Source organism: Oncorhynchus tshawytscha, linkage group LG03, assembly GCF_018296145.1.
Source record: "Oncorhynchus tshawytscha isolate Ot180627B linkage group LG03, Otsh_v2.0, whole genome shotgun sequence".
NCBI classification, from domain to species: domain Eukaryota; kingdom Metazoa; phylum Chordata; class Actinopteri; order Salmoniformes; family Salmonidae; genus Oncorhynchus; species Oncorhynchus tshawytscha.
Window position 1 is genome coordinate 38098233 of NC_056431.1, and position 22528 is coordinate 38120760.

The 22528-nt window shown below is 41.1% G+C and overlaps 1 protein-coding gene across 1 annotated transcript in view; it reads left to right on the forward strand.

Annotated features, from left to right (window-relative positions):
- Positions 1-22528, forward strand: part of LOC112235076 (inactive dipeptidyl peptidase 10) — a 188470-nt gene that overhangs the window by 140168 nt on the left and 25774 nt on the right. The window contains exons 15-22 of the mRNA XM_024403474.2: positions 5119-5166; positions 6134-6255; positions 9686-9730; positions 20475-20573; positions 20672-20741; positions 20898-21092; positions 21324-21378; positions 21573-21672. Coding sequence (XP_024259242.1) covers positions 5119-5166; positions 6134-6255; positions 9686-9730; positions 20475-20573; positions 20672-20741; positions 20898-21092; positions 21324-21378; positions 21573-21672 — 734 coding nt within the window. The remainder of the gene's footprint in view (positions 1-5118; positions 5167-6133; positions 6256-9685; positions 9731-20474; positions 20574-20671; positions 20742-20897; positions 21093-21323; positions 21379-21572; positions 21673-22528) is intronic.

Consider the following 22528-nt stretch of genomic DNA (forward strand, 5'->3'; position numbering starts at 1 on the left):
ATATCCACATCACTTTCATTCTTCAAGATGCCACCTATTTTGTGAAGTGCACCAGTCTCTCCTGCAGCAAAGCACCCCCACAACATGATGCTGCCACCCCGGAGCTTCACGGTTGGGATGGTGTTCTTCGGCTTGCAAGCATCCCCCTTTTTCCTTCAAACATAACGATGGTCATTATGGCCAAACTGTTCTATTTTTGTTTCATCAGACCAGAGGACATTTCTCCAAAAAGTATGATCTTTGTCCCCATGTGCAGTTGCAAACCGTTAGTCTGACTTTTTTATGGCCGTTTTGGAGCAGTGGCTTCTTCCTTGCTGAGCGACCTTTCAGGTTATGTAAATATAGGACTCGTGGTCCCATAGTGTTTATACTTGCATACTATTGTTTGTAAAGATGAACGTGGTACGTTCAGGCATTTTTTAAATTGCTCCCAAGGATGAACCAGACTTGTGGAGGTCTACATTTATTTTTCTGAGGCCTTGGCTGATTTCTTTTGATTTTCCCATGATGTCAAGCAAAGAGGCACTGAGTTTGAAGGTGGGTCTTGAAATACATCCACAGGTACACCTCCAATTGACTCAAATTATGTCAATTAACCTATCCGAAGCTTCTAAAGCCATGACATCATTTTCTGGAATTTTCCAAGCTCTTTAAAGGCACAGTCAACTTAGTGTAAGTGAACTTCTGACCCACTAAAATTGTGATACATTGAATTGTATGTGAAATAATCTGCCTGTAAACAATTGTTGGAAAAATTACTTGTGTCCTGCATAAAGTAGATGTCCTAACTGACTTGCCAAAACTTAGTTTGATTAGTTTGATAACAAGAAATTTGTGGAGTGGTTGAAAAACGAGTTTTAATAACTCAAACCTAAGTGTATGTAAACTTCTGACTTCAACTGTATATCTTAAGAATATCATGGAATATAATAGAACATTTTCATTTCTTTTAGAATAAAAAACTTAGTGTAACAACAGTTCTAGTAATTATTACTGACGAGTAGAAACAAAAAAATAAGTGTATTTTTCAAGGTGTGCAGGACAGAGGAATAGCAATTCTTAAACTATTGTTCTAAATTCAATCACCTTCTTCAACCTCATCATTCAGTTCATTGAAATGTAATGTTGAAGTCGTGCACAATTATGAGTTTCTATTATGTTTATGTCGCCCATTCGTTGTCAGCGAGAGACACATTAGTGCCTGGGGCGCCAAAAGCATAGTCTGTGCTCTAACTCCCCCTTGCGCTGGTCTGGTGCATTGAAGCAGTGACGCAGGGTACCGTACTAAACAACAAATTACCTCTAAGTCACGCAGCTTTAGTTGAAAACCTTTAGTTGATCAAGCAGTGTATACACATATAACAGTGTTGTATGGCTAGGTGATAGATAGTTGGGCATCTGGAAACGGACTCATGTTGATATGAATCCCATATGTGATAACGCCGGATATTTAACCTTAAATTGCATTAATCTTACATTAACTCTTGACACAAAGGCATCTCATACATAGGCAGCATCTAGTCTGGTCGACAGATCATAAAAACTCAGCAAAAAAAATAAACTTCCTCACTGTCAACTGCGTTTATTTTTTTAGCAAACTTAACATGTGTAAATATTTGTATGATCCTAAAAAGATTCAACAACTGAGACATAAACTGAACAAGTTACACATATACAGTGCCTTGCGAAAGTATTCGGCCCCCTTGAACTTTGCGACCTTTTGCCACATTTCAGGCTTCAAACATAAAGATAGAAAACTGTATTTTTTTGTGAAGAATCAACAACAAGTGGGACACAATCATGAAGTGGAACGACATTTATTGGATATTTCAAACTTTTTTAACAAATCAAAAACTGAAAAATTGGGCGTGCAAAATTATTCAGCCCCTTTACTTTCAGTGCAGCAAAACTCTCTCCAGAAGTTCAGTGAGGATCTCTGAATGATCCAATGTTGACCTAAATGACTAATGATGATAAATTACAATCCACCTGTGTGTAATCAAGTCTCCGTATAAATGCACCTGCACTGTGATAGTCTCAGAGGTCCGTTAAAAGCGCAGAGAGCATCATGAAGAACAAGGAACACACCAGGCAGGTCCGAGATACTGTTGTGAAGAAGTTTAAAGCCGGATTTGGATACAAAAAGATTTCCCAAGCTTTAAACATCCCAAGGAGCACTGTGCAAGCGATAATATTGAAATGGAAGGAGTATCAGACCACTGCAAATCTACCAAGACCTGGCCATCCCTCTAAACTTTCAGCTCATACAAGGAGAAGACTGATCAGAGATGCAGCCAAGAGGCCCATGATCACTCTGGATGAACTGCAGAGATCTACAGCTGAGGTGGGAGACTCTGTCCATAGGACAACAATCAGTCGTATATTGCACAAATCTGGCCTTTATGGAAGAGTGGCAAGAAGAAAGCCATTTCTTAAAGATATCCATAAAAAGTGTCGTTTAAATTTTGCCACAAGCCACCTGGGAGACACACCAAACATGTGGAAGAAGGTGCTCTGGTCAGATGAAACCAAAATTGAACTTTTTGGCAACAATGCAAAACGTTATGTTTGGCGTAAAAGCAACACAGCTCATCACCCTGAACACACCATCCCCACTGTCAAACATGGTGGTGGCAGCATCATGGTTTGGGCCTGCTTTTCTTCAGCAGGGACAGGGAAGATGGTTAAAATTGATGGGAAGATGGATGGAGCCAAATACAGGACCATTCTGGAAGAAAACCTGATGGAGTCTGCAAAAGACCTGAGACTGGGACGGAAATTTGTCTTCCAACAAGACAATGATCCAAAACATAAAGCAAAATCTACAATGGAATGGTTCAAAAATAAACATATCCAGGTGTTAGAATGGCCAAGTCAAAGTCCAGACCTGAATCCAATCGAGAATCTGTGGAAAGAACTGAAAACTGCTGTTCACAAATGCTCTCCATCCAACCTCACTGAGCTCGAGCTGTTTTGCAAGGAGGAATGGGAAAAAATTTCAGTCTCTCGATGTGCAAAACTGATAGAGACATACCCCAAGCGACTTACAGCTGTAATCGCAGCAAAAGGTGGCGCTACAAAGTGTTAACTTAAGGGGGCTGAATAATTTTGCACGCCCAATTTTTCAGTTTTTGATTTGTTAAAAAAGTTTGTAATATCCAATAAATGTCATTCCACTTCATGATTGTGTCCCACTTGTGGTTGATTCTTTACAAAAAAATACAGTTTTATATCTTTATGTTTGAAGCCTGAAATGTGGCAAAAGGTCGCAAAGTTCAAGGGGGCCGAATACTTTCGCAAGGCACTGTATGTGACTCACAGAAATGGAATAATGTGTCCCTGAACAAAGGGGGGTCAAAATCAAAAGTAACAGTCAGTATCTGGTGTGGCCACCAGCTGTGTTAAGTACTGCAGTGCATCTCCTCCTCATGGACTGCAAAAGATTTGCCAGTTCTTGCTGTGAGATGTTACCCCTCTCTTCCCCCAAGGCACCTGCATGTTACTGGACATTTCTGGGGGGAATGGCCCTAGACCTCACCCTCCGATTCAACATGTCCCAGACGTGCTTAATGGGATTGAGATCGGGCTCTTCGCTGGCCATGGCAGAACACTGACATTCCTGTCTTGCAGGAAATCATGCACAGAACGAGCAGTATGGCTGGTGGCATTGTCATGCTGGAGGGTCAAGTCAGGATGAGCACCACATGAGGGAGGAGGATGTCTTCCCTGTAACGCACAGTGTTGAGATTGGCTGCAATGACAACAAGCTCAGTCCGATGATGCTGTGACACACTGCCTGAGAACATGACGGACCCTCCACATCCAAATTGATCCCGCTCCAGAGTACAGGCCTCAGTGTAACGCCCATTCCTTCGAAGATACACGCGAATCCGACTATCACCCCTGGTGAGACAAAACCGCGACTCGTCAGTGAAGAGCACTTCTTGCCAGTCCTGTCTGGTCCAGCGATGGTGGGTTTGTGCCCGTAGGTGACGTTGTTGCCGGTGATGTCTGGTGAGGACCTGCCTTACAACAGGCCTACAAACCCTCAGTCCAGCCTCTCTCGGTCTATTGCGGACAGTCTGAGCACTGATGGAGGGATTGTGCGTTCCTGGTGTAACTCGGGCAGTTGTTGTTGCCATCCTGTACCTGTCCCGCAGGTGTGATGTTCGGATGTACTGATCCTGTGCAGGTGTTGTTACACGTGGTCTGCCTCTGTGAGGACGATCAGCTATCCGCCCTGTCTCCCTGTAGCGCTGTCTTAGGCGTCTCACAGTACGGACATTGCAATTTATTGCCCTGGCCACATCTGCAGTCCTCATGCCTCCTTGCAGCATGCCTAAGGCACGTTCACACAGATGAGCAGGGACCCTGGGCATCTTTCTTTTGGTGTTTGTTTTGTGTTTTTCAGAGTCAGTAGTGTCCTACATTTTCATAACTGTGACCTTAATTGCCTACCGTCTGTAAGCTGTTAGTGTCTTAACGACCGTTGCACAGGTGCATGTTCATTAGTTGTTTATGGTTCATTGAACAAGCATGGAAAACAGTGTTTAAACCCTTAGGAATTATCTTTGAAAGACAGGGTCCTGAAAAAGGGACTTTTCGTTGCTGCTGAGTTTATGTGCATGTATGGAATGATGAATGAATGTTGTAGAGGAGTTGGCGACAGCACAAACAGAAAATGTAATTGTTACCACAATGAACTTGATTGTATGTTATGAGGGGCTTTGTGTCATGACTCTTGTAAGGTGTCAGGTACATTCTGAATCTAATTCTCAGACCAATGTAACTACCAATCACAGACAACACACCATAGTCCATGGTGGGAAAAGGAGGTTTAAGAATTTACTTGTCGTAAAACACATAACATTGAGTGTTAAACTGTGTAGTAACTGGATTAGCATGATATTTTTGCTAAATAGGCAGATTTTATTATTCTCAACTTGACACCAATAAACACCATGCCTAATGCCTCAAGACTGAATGTCATGTACATGGCTTATGAAGTACAAGGACAAATGCTGCTTGAGCATGTACAGTATTTGTGGCATAACCGTGTTAACAAAGGCCACCGATTTTCTTTGAAACCCAATTAACTTGTTTGTTTCCTGCATACAGTTATTTCCTCAGCACTGAAGGCTCACCACGGAGAAGACAGCTTTTCAGGTGACACATTTAGCAACCTGTCATGAATCTTGTTTTTGACAGCTCCCCTTTGCTTTACAGTCCGTCTTATCGCCTATCATTTCCCTCTTGCGAAGAACATGTCATAACAACGGTAAACAGCTTACGTTTTGTGCAGACAGAAATATAGAGACGCTCTTGATGTAAGATTGTGTACATCAAATAATACAGGTAACTGCCAAAGTAATGAAAACACCAGCATGAATTGTCTTAATAGGGCATTGGGTCACCACGAGCCAGAACAGCTTCAATGCACCTTGCAAAGATTGTGTGTCTGGAATTCTATTGGAACGTTGAGATACCATTCTTTCATGAGGAATTCCATAATTTGGTGTTTTGTTGATGATGGTAGAAATCGCTGTCTCAGGCGCAGCTCCAGAATCTCCCAGAAGTGTTCAATTGGGTTGAGATCTGGTGACAGAAATGGCTATGGCATATGGTTTGCATCATTTTCATGTTCATCAAACCATTCTGTGACCACTCTTGCCCTGTGGATGGGGGCATTGCCATCCTATTGGGGCATAGAAATGGTATCTAAAATAATGAACCTAAGCATGATGGGACGATATTTGCTTATTAAACTCAGGAACCAGACCTATGTGGAAGCACCTGCTTTCAATATAATTTGTATCCCTCATTTACAGTTACCTTATTCTTTTAAAGAATCTGAAGTCTAGAGAAGTAATAATTACATTTTTCAACCAACCATATCCAAATCCAGCTGGTATTATGATGAGGTCGAATCGGCTTAATAACATTTCAAATGCTTTCAGGTGAACTAATTAACTCACAACCTCAACATTGCTCATCTCTTCATTTCTGTGGAGTGTAAATATCATGTGCAAACTGCAAACACCACTCGTGCTAGATACTCAATAGGCCTGCTCTTTAGGATTTGCAGTGGAAGTTAAAACGGTCTCCTAATCTTCCCTCTTCCCCTTCCTTTCAGTGTGAAGACTGTGGGGTTGTTCCCTCGACACTGTCTGACGTGTGAGCTAAATAAGGCCCACTGTCTGTTCTTCAATGCTGAGATAAACCCCAGTAATCAGCACATCCTCCTCCACTGTAAAGGTAAGCTAGTAGCCAAGCTAGATGCTAACACAGACAGCTAGCACCAAGATAGCACTAGCAGGCCAATGCAACGAAAAACTAAATGCTAACACAGATAGTCTATTGCATAGCAATGCTCCATAGTTCCAATATAGCACAAGCAGGCTAATCCATACATGTCATTTTACAGTTAGTCAGCTAAGCTAAATGCTAAAACAAGCAGTGGATCATTTTGAAGGCTAATATTCAACTAAATTATAGCACCACTCGTCTTTCTTTGTTTAAGACAGATAAATATTGGTAGAGCTTAGAGAACCAGAGCATCAAAGATATTAGTAACCAACATCAACTAACCATTTATTATAGACTGTGAAGGTATGCCAGCTGGGCCATTTGCTAAACCCAACCAATGCATCATCTGCTTAGACTTAGATACATGATCAGAGATACATCTTACCAAAAAAGTGTTAAAACAAATCAAAATATATTTTATATTTGAGATTCTTCAAAGTAGCCACACTTTGCCTTGATGACAGCTTTGCACAATCTTAGCATTCTCTCAACCAGCCTCTGCCACAGAGGATAAATTCGTTAGAGTTACCAGCCTCAAAAATGTCAGCCTAAATAAATACTTCACAGAGTTCAAGTAACAGACACATCTCAACATCAACTGTTCAGAGGAGACTGAGTGAATCAGGCCTTCGTGGCCAAATTGCTGAAAAGAAACCACTACTAAAGTACACCAATAAGAAGAAGAGACTTCCTTGGGCCAAGAAACACGAGCAATGGACCGGTGGAAATCTGTACTTTGGTTTGATGAGTCCAAATGTGTGATTCCCCCCATGAAGCATGGAGGAGGAGGTGTAATGGTGTGGGGGTGCTTTGCTGGTGACACTGTCAGTGATTTATTTGATTTTATTCAAGGCACACTTAATCAGCATGGCTACCACAGTATTCTGCAGCGAAATACCAACCCATCTAGTTTGCGCTTAGTGGGACTATCATTTGTTTATCAACAGGACAATGACCCAAAACACACCTCCAGACTGTGTAAGGGCTCTTTGACCAAGAAGGGGAGTGATTGAGTGCTGCATCAGATGACCTGGCCTCCACAATTACTCGACCTCAACCCAAATGAGATGGTTTGTGATGAGTTGGACCCCAGAGTGAAGGAAAAGCAGCCAACAAGTGCTCAGCATAGTTATTTAACCTCTATTTAACTAGGCAAGTCAGTTAAGAACAAATTATTATTTTGAATGACGGCCTACACAGGCCAAAGTCTGGTCCAATTGTGCACCGCCCTATGGGACTCCCAATCACAGCCGATTGTGATATATCCTGGATATGTGGAAACTCCTTCAAGACTGTTGGAAAAGGATTCCTCATGAAGCTGGTTGAGAGAATGGAAAGAGTGTACAAAGCTGTCATCAAGGAAAAGGATGGCTACTTTGAAGAATCTAAAATATTTTAATAATTTGTTGAACACTTTTTTGGGTTACTACATTATTCCGTATGTGTTATTTCATAGTTTTGATGTCTTCACTATTATACTACAATGTAGAAAATATAATAAATTATGAAAAACCCTTGAATGAGTAGGTGTGTCCAATTTCTGGACTGGTGGTGTATACAGTATAGTGAGCAAGCATATTTAGCACACTCCATCCAACAAACTGCTAGGAGCAAAAGGTCTTTAAGCAAATGTTTTCATATTTCTATGGTATTTCATTTATCCTTTATTTATCTAGACAAGTCAGTTAAGAACAAATTCTTATTTACAATGACGGCCTACCGGGGAACAGTGGGTTAACTGCCTTGTTCAGGGGCAGAATGACAGATGCTTACCTTGTCAGCTCGGGTATTCAATCAAGCAACCTTTCAGTTACTGTCCCAACGCTCTAACCACTAGGCTACCTATGTATGAATTTGTCAAAATTGTGTTTTTTTTAAAGGTTCTCATAAAGGCCAAAAATCTTTTATTTTTGTGATTTAAAGAAACATAACATATGAAAATTAACTCCATTAAACAAACATAATCTCAGATCCATTTGAGATGGAAGTATGATTCAATTATAGTTTAAATGAAGTTGTCTTTTCCAATGTAGTCAACCATTTTTGTGTCAGTGGCCCTTCGAGCCACAACCCATTTGACAGATGTCAGGGATTTGCCTTTGGCAATCTATCATTATTTAACATTTAGTGTGGAGAGAGACCATCAGACAATTCCATATAAGAAGCATAAAATAAAATAAAAATAGTCGCTCTATTGTGTATAATTGCTTTAGGTGTTATGGTGCCATGCGTACCAGTTCATTTCCGCCACAGTTGTTTATTGTTAAGGTTTGCTTTAACCAGGGTAGCCTAGTGGTTAGAGTGTTGGACTAGTTACCGAAAGGTTGCAAGTTTAAATCCCCGAGCTGACAAGGTACCAATCTGTCGTTCTGCCCCTGAACAGGCAGTTAACGCACTGTTCCTAGGCCGTCATTGAAAATAAGAATTTGTTTTTAACTGACTTGCCTAGTTAAATAAAAGTAAAAAAACATATGCTCGAGAGTTTGTCCTTGTGTACCATAAGTTAATGGAAAAAATGTACCATCCTTCTCTTTGTGAGCTATAAATACAATGCAGTTAGCACGTCATCTGAGGATAAAGCTAAATTCAGTAGAAACCAAGCAGCTTGTCACTCTCCTCATCAAGCATATTAAAGCTAGTTAATTCCCTCCGTCAAATGCAACGGATGCTATTACCATTTTCAAGCAGGTAAGCAAATGAGAAACTATTTCTCTGTGTGACAAATTAGCAGCCCTTTTCTTTTACTGAGTTTGCGATTTTGTTGTTGGCCAATGCCCCTTAAGAGTTTTAACACTGCATTGTTGTGAATGATCTCTTATCTTTTTTTAATAAAAAAAAAGCCTATGTAAGGCGTGATAAAACTTGCCTTAAGTGGTGGAAATGAAACAAAGCTTACTCTTCATTGATCAGTGTTGGGCTTTAAAAGTCTCAGATGTTTACCATTCATGGCAACAGTGTGTGTGGCTGTTAAATCACCATTACCTCAGCTAGCATTATTCAGATAGGGGGGCTAGTCTGACTAAACAGGTCTGATAATTGCTGTAGGAGTGATTTGTGGAGGGTTGGGCAGCCGAACAGCGACTGCTAGATCTTATTAACCTCCGTGTGGGTGTCTTCCAATGGGTGCTGAATAGAATTGACTTAATTTGACAAGCCCAGGTTATTAGAGGCAGTTTGAATGACCTTTAACCACTGACTGTAATGGGTAAAGAAGGGGAAGTGACAGTTGTGACAGTGGTTGTGACAGCAGCTAGGGGATTGGAAAGGCTGCTGTATTGTATTTGTGACCGTGCTACCCTGCTTGGGAGGTGCTATTTTTGTAACTCTATGTACAGATCGGATACATTTGTATGTCTAACTTTTTTTGTATTTCTCGCAGGTCCGGGAGCACCCACTGTGATCTTACACAGCCTCAATAATGCCAGTAAGAACTCAACTTAATCTTCCACAATTGATGGTCATGTCTTGAACTGATTAAAGTAATTGGCAAGATAACTTGGAACTTTGGTGTTTTGCCAGAACCAACAAGTGTTGAAAGGATGGAAAAAACAGCTCATTTGCTCATTTTGTTCAAATATTGAGGGTTTGCTTTTTAAAATGCCAGTTCCCCTCTCACTGTTACCCTTGTTGAAACGACCCCCTCATTTTCTTAATTTCATTTTTTTCCTTTACGCCCATGTCGGATTTCTGTCAATGTTTTGTCTTGAATGTTAACAGATGCAGTGGAAAAAAGGCAAGACATTTTTAATTTGGCAAGGATTATTTGGCCAGACCTTCCAATCCACAACTGAGAACTTTGGAGCCTTTGTGGTTTCATAATGAGAGGCCTATTTATTTTGTGTTTCTATAAAAATGCTGGATAAATTACATTCCATTCAGTTTCCTCTCAGATGGCTAAAACGGAATATACAATAGGCATTCATTTTGTTGTTCCATGTGGAGGAAATTGATTATTTTAAAATCCACAATTGACAAACAGTTGAATGTATAAGATGTATTTGGAGAAAGTAACATTTCTGCACTGCAGTGGGTCTGATATTTATGCTGCCTGTTGCGACAAGATCAATAGCACACCTAGTCAATTGTATGTCAGACACTGATAATGTTACAGTGTTCGAACTCCGATGCAGGCAGCACTGCATTATTTTGATGTACAACATTTAGTTCTGTCTTAATTGTAGAATAACCAACGTCTTATTATGGGTTAGGAAAAACAATGCATCTGGTTTTATGAGACATTTAATGTCTTGGGCCAAACAATTGGGCCATGGTTGGTTATCAAGGACACTGTTCAACACCCACACAAAGGCTGTGCTGGAAAAACCTGAATTTGCCATCGTTTCCATATTTTCTCTGCACTTGAGTTCATAGTTATATTTTTACTTCAGACTTGAAAGATAAGTCTTAACCTTCAAGCGCCAACCGTATTGGGACAGATGTAGTATTACTAATTGATTTCGTAACTATTACCCCAGCATGTGGGTTATTCCAGAGAACGATTCAGACAGGATAAATTAATCTAATTCTTTAAACTTTTTCATTCAATTGACTCATGACGGAAGCCTGGAGGTTTTTCAACATGTGTGGACTATAATGAGCTACACTGATAATGCGTGCTTGGCTGCCAAATGTATAGGTGTCCCAATAATATTTAAATTGAGGAAGTGTGATCATAATTATTATTTTAGCGATCCATGTTAGACATACTTTTTGATTGCACATTTAAGTAAACTGACGCATTTGGCAACGTTCAAGTTCAATCCATTGGCACAAATTGTATAAACAAAAATATTCACTGAGAGTTGAATGTAGGCTATTCATATGAAATATATGCGCCTTTTATTTTAAGCACCAAGCTTTCAAATCCGTTCTTGTTTCCTTGCTCAAACTGCGAGCAGAACCTTTCAAACTCTCTCAGACAACATAAGGACGTCGGAACGCATGGGATTAGTATTATCAGGACCTTGGAGTTTGTCAACAAAAGAAAAAAATGTTTTTGTGCTTTTGCACATAATTTTTATTTTTATTTTTTTATTTCACCTTTATTTAACCAGGTAGGCTAGTTGAGAACAAGTTCTCATTTGCAACTGCGACCTGGCCAAGATAAAGCATAGCAGTGTGAGCAGACAACACAGAGTTACACATGGAATAAACAATTAACAAGTCAATAACACAGTAGAAAACAAAGGGGGGAGTCTATATACAATGTGTGCAAAAGGCATGAGGAGGTAAGCGAATAATTACAATTTTGCAGATTAACACTGGAGTGATAAATGATCAGATGGTCATGTACAGGTAGAGATATTGGTGTGCAAAAGAGCAGAAAAGTAAATAAATAAAAACAGTATGGGGATGAGGTAGGTGAAAATGGGTGGGCTATTTACCAATAGACTATGTACAGCTGCAGCGATCGGTTAGCTGCTCAGATAGCTGATGTTTGAAGTTGGTGAGGGAGATAAAAGTCTCCAACTTCAGTGATTTTTGCAATTCGTTCCAGTCACAGGCAGCAGAGTACTGGAACGAAAGGCGGCCAAATGAGGTGTTGGCTTTAGGGATGATCAGTGAGATACACCTGCTGGAGCGCGTGCTACGGATGGGTGTTGCCATCGTGACCAGTGAACTGAGATAAGGCGGAGCTTTACCTAGCATGGACTTGTAGATGACCTGGAGCCAGTGGGTCTGGCGACGAATATGTAACGAGGGCCAGCCGACTAGAGCATACAAGTCACAGTGGTGGGTGGTATAAGGTGCTTTAGTGACAAAACGGATGGCACTGTGATAGACTGCATCCAGTTTGCTGAGTAGAGTTTTGGAAGCCATTTTGTAGATGACATCGCCGAAGTCGAGGATCGGTAGGATAGTCAGTTTTACTAAGGTAAGCTTGGCGGCGTGAGTGAAGGAGGCTTTGTTGCGGAATAGAAAGCCGACTCTTGATTTGATTTTCGATTGGAGATGTTTGATATGAGTCTGGAAGGAGAGTTTGCAGTCTAGCCAGACACCTAGGTACTTATAGATGTCCACATATTCAAGGTCGGAACCATCCAGGGTGGTGATGCTAGTCGGGCATGCGGGTGCAGGCAGCGATCGGTTGAAAAGCATGCATTTGGTTTTACTAGCGTTTAAGAGCAGTTGGAGGCCACGGAAGGAGTGTTGTATGGCATTGAAGCTTGTTTGGAGGTTAGATAGCACAGTGTCCAATGACGGGCCGAAAGTATATAGAATGGTGTCGTCTGCGTAGAGGTGGACCAGGGAATCGCCCGCAGCAAGAGCAACATCATTGATATATACAGAGAAAAGAGTCGGCCCGAGAATTGAACCCTGTGGCACCCCCATAGAGACTGCCAGAGGACCGGACAGCATGCCCTCCGATTTGACACACTGAACTCTGTCTGCAAAGTAATTGGTGAACCAGGCAAGGCAGTCATCCGAAAAACCGAGGCACATTATCCAATTACATTATCCGACTTCCCCCCAGTAAAACTTAAGTTTTATAAGTCTAATATAAAGGTAATTCAGAAAGTATTCACACCCTTTGACATTGTCCACATTTTGTTGTGTTACAGCCTGAATTTAAAATGGATTAAATAATGTGTTATTTTGCCACAGATTTTAAATGTAAAGCTGAAATCTTGAGTAAATAATTATTCAACCTCTTTATGGCAAGCCTAAAGGAATAAAAATGTGCTTAACAAGACACATAATAAGTGGTCTCACTATGTATACAATAAGGGTTAACATGATTTTTGAATGATTACCCCATCTCTGTACCCCACATTTACAATTATCTGTCAGGTCCCTTAGTCAAGTAGTGAATTTCAAACACAGCTTACGACAAAGACAAGGGAGGTTTTCCAATGCATCGCAAAGAAGGACACCTATTGGTAGATGGTAAAAAAAGACACTGAATATCCCGTTGAGCATGGTGAAGTTATTAATTATGCTTTGGGTGGTGTATGACCCTGTCACTACAAAGATTCAGGCATCCTTTCTAATTCAGATGCGAGGAAGGAAACAGCTCAGGTATTTCACCATGAAGCCAATGCTGATTTTAAAACAGTTAGAGTTTAATGGCTGTGATAGGAGAAAACGGAGGATGGATCAACAACATTGTAGTTATTCCACAATACTAACCTAAATGACAGAGTGAAAAGAAAGAAGCCTTTACAGAATAAAACTTGCACTTAAGTTAAACTGAAGAAAATGTGGCAAAGCAATTCACGTCGAGTCCTAAATACAAAGTGTTATGTTTGGGGCAAATCCAATACAACACATTACTGAGTAGCATGGGCACCATATTTTCATAGCAGTGGCTGTATCATGTTATTGGTATGTTTTGCAATTATTAATTAAGTTTGTTACCTGTATAAAAGACACCTGTCCACAGAAGCAATCAATTAATCAGATTCCAAACTCTCCACCATGGCCAAGACCAAAGAGCTCTCCAAGGATGCCAGGGACAAGATTGTAGACTTACACAAGGCTGGAATGGGCTACAAGACCATCGCCAAGCAGCTTGGTGAGAAGGTGACAACAGTTGGTACGATTATTCGCAAATGGAAGAAACACAAAATAACTGTCAATCTCCCTTAGCATGGGGCTCCATGCAAGATCTCACCTCGTGGCGTTGCAATGATCATGAGAACGGTGAGGAATCAGCCCAGAACTACACGGGAGGATCTTGTCAATCATCTCAAGGCAGCTGGGACCATAGTCACCAAGAAAACAATTGGTAACACACTACACCGTGAACGACTGAAATCCTGCAGCGCCCGCAAGGTCCCCCTGCTCAAGAAAGCACATATACATCCCCGTCTGAAGTTTGCAAATGAACATCTGAATGATTCAGAGGACAACTGGGTGTTGTGGTCAGATGAGACTAAAATGGAGCTCTTTGGCATCAACTCAACTCGCCGTGTTTGGAGGAGGAGGAATGCTGCTTATGACCCCAAGAACACCATCCCCACTGTCAAACATGGAGGTGGAAACATTATGCTTTGGGGGTGTTTTTCTGCTAAGGGGACAGGATAACTTCACCGATGGATGGGGCCATGTACTGTAAAATCTTGGGCGATAACCTCCTTCCCTCAGCCAGGGCATGTGTCTGTGCCTATGTTGATAAGCTGAAGGTACCGAGCTGCCTGTTTAACATACTAGCACACAGCTCGGACACCCATGCATACCCCACAAGACATGCCACCAGAGGTTTCTTCACTGTCCCGCGGTTCCATAAGGTGTATTTTTACCTGCTTTTTGAATCTGATTCTACTGCTTGTATCAATTACCTGATGTGGAATAGAGTGCCATGTAGTCATGGCTCTATGTAGTACTTTTCACCTCCCATAGTCTGTTCTGGACTTGGGGACAGTGAAGAAACCTCTGATGGCATGTCTTGTGGGGTATGCATGGGTGTCCGAGCTGTGTGCTAGTATGTTAAACAGGCAGCTCGGTACCTTCAGTTTATCAACACCTCTTACTAAATCAAATAATGAAGGAGGTCAATCTCTCTTCCACTTTGAGCCATGAGAGATTGACATGCATGTCATTAATGTTAGCTCTCTGCATACTTTTAATGGCCAGCCATGCTGCCCTGTTCTGAGCCAAATGCAATTTTCCCAAGTCCCTCATTGTGGCACCTGATGACACGACTGAACAGTGGTCCAGGTGCGACAAAACCAGGGCCTGTAGGACCTGCCTTGTTGATAGTGTTGTTAAGAAGGCAGAACAGCGCTTTATTATGGACAGACTTCTCCCCATCTTAGCTACTGTTATATCAATATGTTTTGACCATGACAGTTTACAATCCAGGGTTACTCCAAGCAGTTTAGTCACCTCAACCTGCTCATTTTTTCATTTTTTTTTCGAAATATTTTGGACTAACGTATTCCTTGCTACCCATTCCGAAGGTAACTGCAGCGTTTTAAGTGTTGCAGTCATTTCAGTCGCTGTAGTAGCTGACATGTATAGTGTTGAATCACACACATACATAGACACACTGGCCTTACTCAAAGCCATGGGCATGTTGTTAGTAAAGATTGAAAAAAGCAAGTGGCCTAAACAGCTACCCTGGGGAATTCCTGCTTCTACTTGGATTATGTTTGAGAGGCTTCCATTAATGAACACCCTCTGTGTTCTGTTAGACAAGTAACTCTTTATCCACATTATAGCATTTAGTGTAAATCCATAACACATGTTTTTCCAGCAGCAGACTATGATCGATAATGTCAAAAGCTGCACTGTAGTCTAACAAGATAGCCCCCACAATAATGTTATCAATTTCTCTCAGCCAAAAATCAGTCATTTGTGTAAGTGCCGTGCTTGTTGAGTGTCCTTCCCTATATGCATGCTGAAAGTCTGCTGTCAATTTGTTTACTGTGAAATAGCATTGTATCTGGTCAAACAATCAAAGGCACAAGGCAAAACCCAGATGCAGACACAGGAGGCAGATGGTTGGAGTCTTACAATGTTTATTAATCCAAGGGGGTATGCTAGAGAATGGTCGTGGACAGAAAAAAAGGTCAAAACCAGATCAGACTCCAATAGGTACCGAAGGGCAGGCAGAATCAAGGTCAGGGCAGGCAGGATGATCAGGCAGGGAGGAAAGCACTCCAGGGTCAGGCAGGGGTCAGAACCGGGAGGACTATAAAAAGAGAATAGAAAAGGCGTATGAGAAAAACACGCTGGTTGACTTGACTAAACATACATGACAAACTGGCACAGAGAGACAAGAAACACAGGGATAAATACACCGGCGAAAATAAGCGACACCTGGAGGGGGTGGAGACAATCACAGGAACAGGTGAAACAGATCAGGGCGTGACACAAACACCATTTTTTCCAGAAGTTTACTAAGGGTTGGTAGCAGGCTGATTGGTCGGCTATTTGAGACATTGAAAGGGGATTTACTATTCTTGTGTAGAGTAATGACTTTTACTTCTCTCCAGGCCTGAGGCCACACACACTTTCTAGTAGGCTTAATTTGAAGAAGTGCCAATATCGTCCGCTATTATCCTAAGTAATTTTCCATCCAGATTGTCAGACCCCGGTGGCTTGTCATTGTTGATAGACAACAACCATTTATACACCTCTTCCACACTGACTTTGTGAAATTTAAAAGTGCAATTCTTGTCTTTCATTATTTGGTCAGATATACTTGGATACTTGTCAGCGTTTGTTGCTGAGTTTGTTTATCTTGAAAAAGTAATTAAAGTAGTTTGCAATATCAGTGGGTTTTGTGATAAATGAGCCATCTGATTCAATGAAGGATGGAGCCAGGTTGGCTTTTTCCCCCGAAATGTAATTTAAGGTGCTCCGAAGCTTTTTACTATCATTCTTTATATCATTTATCTTTGTGTCATAGTATAGTTTATTTTTATTGTTATTTAGCTTAATCACATGACTTCTTCATTTGTCATATGTTTGCCAATCATTTGGGCTGCCAGATGTATTTGCCAGACTTTTTGCCTCATCCCTCTCAACCATACCATTTTTCAATTCCTTATCAATCCAAGGGGATGTAACAGTTTGTATTGTAATTTTCTTAATGGGTGTGTGCTTATTAGTAACTGGAATAAGCAATTTCATAAATGTGTCAAGTGCAGCGTCTGGTTGCACCTCATTACACACCACAGACCAGCAAATATTCTTTACATCATCAACAGTGCTAACAGTGTAACTCTGGTTCATAGACTCATGATTACTGCATCCCATAGCTGTAGGATTAATACAGGTATTCAGGGCAATTAGGGGGACATAAATTAAGTTGTGTTTTCCAATGCCCCTAGGATAATGTACATTTAATGCAGCATTATGACAACTCATTTTCACAATGGTAGGGATTAGCTGAACTGGTCTTGGGTCATTGATAAGTTATTGTTTCAACGCAGCCTTGAAATGCGTGGACAGTGTCCAAGAGTCTGGAAGCTACAAGAGAGGGAGAGGACGAAGATCTTGAATGGGAAGCCCCCAATGAAGAAGAGCTCAACATCTCCAAGAAGACCCACATTGCCAGAGGACACTGTCTTCGACTTCCACGGCGAGTGACGTATCTCCATGGCTTGTTGGTTGGGTCGAGAACAGCTCCATTCTCCAGGGAAGGGAAGACCCCTTCTGGGATGAAACCCTGCTGGGCACCATCCAGTTGGCTGTGGAGAGCCGACACGGAGGTGACACGTCAACCAGACCAGAGCGGCGTCCGGCTACTGGGTTGGAAGAAAAATAAAAAGTAGGCAGGCATGGATTCCCCAGTATCTTTTGTAGGTTTGCTACTTGCTTGCTAATAAGAGTAGTCAATTCGCCCCTGTAGTTCTCCGCAAGCAGACAGTAACTACATTGAAAGTCAGCGGACCAATATTGTCCCGGAACAATGCAAAGTAAACACAGCTCCTGCAGCCTGGAAACATTCAATAGCGACCTCCATTTGAGACCGCTGAGCCAGCTAGGCTAGCTGGGCTTCCGTGTCTCTACCCCTCTGCGGAATCTGGAGGTTTCCCGGGACAGACAGCAGCAACTCACAGCAATCTAAGAGCAGCTGAGCCTCAGGAGCCAAAATAAAATAAAAGTATATAAAAACAATAAACCGAGGTCTTTCGTTCAGCTTTCAGCGTTCAACAGCGTTCAAGGCCTACCTTCAAACTCAGTGCCTCTTTTCTTGACATCATTGGAAAATCAAAAGAAATCAGCCAAGACCTCAGGAAAAAATGGTAGACCACCACAAGTCTGGTTCATCCTTGGGAGCAATTTCCAAATGCCTGAAGGTACCACTTTCAGCTGTACAAACAATAGTATGCAAGTACAGTATAAACACCATGGGACCATGTAGCCGTCATTCCACTCAGGAAGGAGACGTGTTCTGTCTCCTAGAGATGAACATACTTTGGTGCGAAAAGTGCAAATCAATCCCAGAACAATAGCAAAGGACCTTGTGAAGATGCTGGATGAAACAGCTATAAAGTATCTATATCCACAGTAAAACAACTCCTATATCGACAACCTGAAAGGTCGCTCAGCAAGGAAGAAGCCACTGCTCCAAAACGGCCATAAAAAGCAAGACTACGTTTAGCAATTGTACATGGGGATTGTACTTTTTGGAGAAATGTCCTCTGGTCTGATGAAACAAAAATAGAACTGTTTGGCCATAATGACCATCGTTATGTTTGGAGGAAAAAGGGGGACGCTTGCAAGCCGAAGAACACCATCCCAACCGTGAAGCACAGGTGGCAGCATCATGTTGTGGGGGTGTTTTGCTGCAGGAGAGACGGGTGCATTTCACAAAATAGATGGCTTCACGAAGAAGGAAAATTATGTGGATATATTGAAGCAACATCTCAAGACCTCAGGAAGTTAAAGCTTGGTCGCAAATGGTCTTCCAAATGGACAATGACCCAAGCATACTTCCAAAGTAGTGGCAAAATGGCTTAAGGACAACAAAGCCAAGGTATTGGAGTGGCCATCACAAAGCTCTGACCTCAATCCTATAGAAACTTTGTGGGCAGAACTGAAAAGGCATGTGCGAGCAAGGAGGCCTGCAAACCTGACTCAGTTACACCAGCTCTGTCAGGAGGAATGGGCCAAAATTCACCCAACTTACGGTGGGAAGCTTGTGGAAGGCTACCTGAAACGTTTGACCCAAGTTAAACAATTTAAAGGCAATGCTACCAAATACTAATTGAGTGTATGTAAACTTCTGACCCACTGGGAATGTGATGAAAGAAATTAAAGCTGAAATAAATCATTCTCTCTATTATTATTCTGACATTTCACATTTTTAAAATTAAGTGGTGATCCTATCTGACCTAAGACAGGGAATTTTTACTATGATTAAATGTCAGGAATTGTGAAAAACTGAGTTTAAATGTATTTGGCTAAGGTGTATGTAAACTTCCGAACTCAACTGTTCGTCATGCTCAGATGTACTGTGCTGGTCTGGATATTGTTTCACATTGACCTTTCTAGCGGGGTGCAAGCCATTATGGTGGATACATATCCAGGCCACCTCGTCTGGACTTGTCTTGGCATGGCTCAGTGTCAGTTTAGTCCTGCAGTGTGTAAACCACCATTTGTGTTCTTATGTTCTGTTCCTACAGTACCTCTCTTTACACTACAGAACCAATCTGAACTAGGTTGGCCTAGTTAGCCATTCAATACAGTTGCTGAAAGCCTGCAACTGTGCTGAAATTGAAATTGTGGAAATAATAAATTAGAGCCCTAAGTGTAAAAATGGGTTCAGTGACTGTGCTGCATAATAAGGCTAATAAGCTGCACTCTACCCTAGCAAGATAAAATATGTTTGGATGGAATTACAGAATATGCAGTAGGCCTAATGCATGAATATACCAAGATGTACTCAAGGAGTTTGACAGATTAGGTAGCTTTAACACATTTGACTTTATATGATATTCAAACTTGTCAACATTTAAAAACCACAACTGTTACGATGTTAAACATATATAATATTTACCAAATACATTTGTGTAGTTTTGGCATTTAGAGTTTCATGTCAACATTTTAACAGTACAGTACATCTCAGTTTGTAGGCCTACGGTGTTTCTATCAAAATGCATTTTCAAACAAACATCAAAGACACGAGATTGAGAGATGGATAGAGAGGAAGGGGGGAGAGAGTGAGAGGGAGAGAGAGGGGTTTCTGTGCGTCCACTTTGTCCCTCTAATTAGCATACCATATCTGCAAAAGAACTCAGTGCAGTGGCATCACCCTGGCTCAACACCAGCACGCGACACTTTACTTGCTCCTGCTCCAGACATGCCAAAAATGAGTCTGCGTGCTCTACCATGTCTTTAACTTCCGTTTCACAATTGTCACGAGGAGCACAATTCAAATGTTTGTTATGCACAGACAAGGCGCCACCTATCAAAAAATCTTTGATTGAACCAAAGTAATGTTCTGAATGACCAGCCAATCAGACACATTTCAGCTGCTGTTCACGTGAACATTATTACTGTGTTGGCCATTCTTAAATGTAACATTTGCATTTATCCACGTGATTGGATTAGCCAAATATTTTACGTGTTTTGCTCTTGTGTAGGCTACTTTGTGCATGATTTCTCTATTGTACTACATAATTGATACGGTGGTATACCTTCTACTACACTACCTGTGGACCATGTTGTGGACACTTATAAAACTTATGCAACTTTTTCTCTCAACATAGATTACTACATCCTTGAGAACAACTCTTTACTGAAGGCAGCTTTGAAGATCAAGAGGATTCAAATGACGGACTTCAGAACAATCCAGATAGAACATTTTGGTAAAACGGATACTTTTCGCTACTTACTTTTTTTTGTTGGATCAGTTTCTGTTTCTATTATTCTAAGGTTATTGCTAATGGCTGCTATCTCTGCTCAGATCTTCCTTTGAAGATCTCCTACCCACCAGACTTTTCTGAATCACGTCACTATGGCCTGCTTCTGGTCGTGTACGTATCTCCTTCAGTGTCTGTGCACACAGTTTTTTTTATATTCTATTATGGTTGGTGCGGACCCCATCACGAGAGCCAGACTGTCTTTATGATGCCCATATTAGGACTGCCTCAAGCACTGTTTTATTCTGTCATTTGTCTCTTTAAATTCAGCGATGGCTCCCCTGGTGGCCAGGCTGTGAGCGACCGATTCATTCTGGACTGGGACTCGGTTCTGGTCAGCTCGGATAACATCATTGTGGCTCGTCTAGATGGCAGAGGGAGTGGCTTCCTGGGCCAGAGGGTTCTACATGAGGTCCACCAACGTTTGGGGACAGTAGAGGTGCAGGATCAAATCTCAGCTGTGGAGTATGTACCAGTTTGATCCTTTCCCATTGAGTCTAACTTAATTTGAATTTAATTCAATAAATCATTAGCCTTAGAATGCATGGCAATTTAACAATTTGCTTACATTTTCTATTTAACTGCATTTGGCAAAAAACTTTAAACATCTTTAGGAACTGTATTCATGTTACTGTATTCCATTCTATGATATCATACTTTGTAACTTGGGCATCTCCTCAATATTGTTTATTTCAGATACATGTTGACCTTCCCGTACATTGATCGTACACGGATAGGAGTATTTGGGAGGGTAAGATTCTATTGACAGATTCTCTCACAGAGGCTCCAGCTTGCTTGTCTCAAGTTGATTTGAATGACTTTAGGAGACACACATACTCAACATGTTACTACAAACTTTCACTTTATTTGCTGGCTGTGCCCCATGATTTAAAATTTAACAAATAAAACTGTCATTTATTTTGGTTACTTGTTTTTTTTTTTCAGGGTTATGGTGCCTATATTACATTAATGATGCTCAAATCAACAGACAGCCTGTTAAAATGTTCCGTAGCAATGTCCCCAGTCACAGACTGGAAACTATATGGTGAGTAGAAGCTTGACTGTAAAATATTTGTTGGTGTTAACCTTAATGACCTTTTATGATGACTTTTATGACAGTCTTAATGACTGCTTTAATATGTTTAATGTAAAGTGTTCTCGACAAGTTAGATGCAAGATTTTAAAGACTCATCTATTATGATTTCATGTTCTTGTCACTTATATGTAGTAAGCACAAACAGTCTTTCTCATGTTATGAAATAGGCATCACAATCTGTGGTGTCATAGACCTGCATATCATCAATTGGGTCTAACAGGACTTTCGGCCATCCCAATCTTTGATTGGTTCCAGAAATTACACTTCACATCAATAGATAGAAGGGTAGGAAAGGAGAGGTGACAGAAGGGTTGATACCCGAGTAGGGGATTCTTCTCACATGGGGCACCATTTATGGAGGTGATGGTCTTATTTGTAAGAAATTCCTCAATAAGGAATTAGGATATTGTTCAAATGTCACATTAAAATGAAACATTGCAACACCTGAGTCACAGAGAGAGACCAAAAATGACTGAAGATTAAACCACAGAGTATCATAAGATCTCACTGGCTACTTATGCACTTTTATGTCTTAAAGTAACATTTTTAAATTGTTTGATTTCATATTCATCATCTCCAGCACCACCCCAACATCAACATATGTGAAAATGGCAGGTTTATATGTTTTTTAGTAAAAAATATAAGAGGAGGATAAGTGTTTCTATTGATATCAACCAATTAGTAGACTATCAGTAGGCAAATAGTAGACAAATGCGGGGTGGCAGGTAGCCTAGTGGTTAGAGCGTTGGGCCAGTAACCGAATGGTTGCATGGCTGATTAATTAGGGCCGATTTCAAGTTTTCAT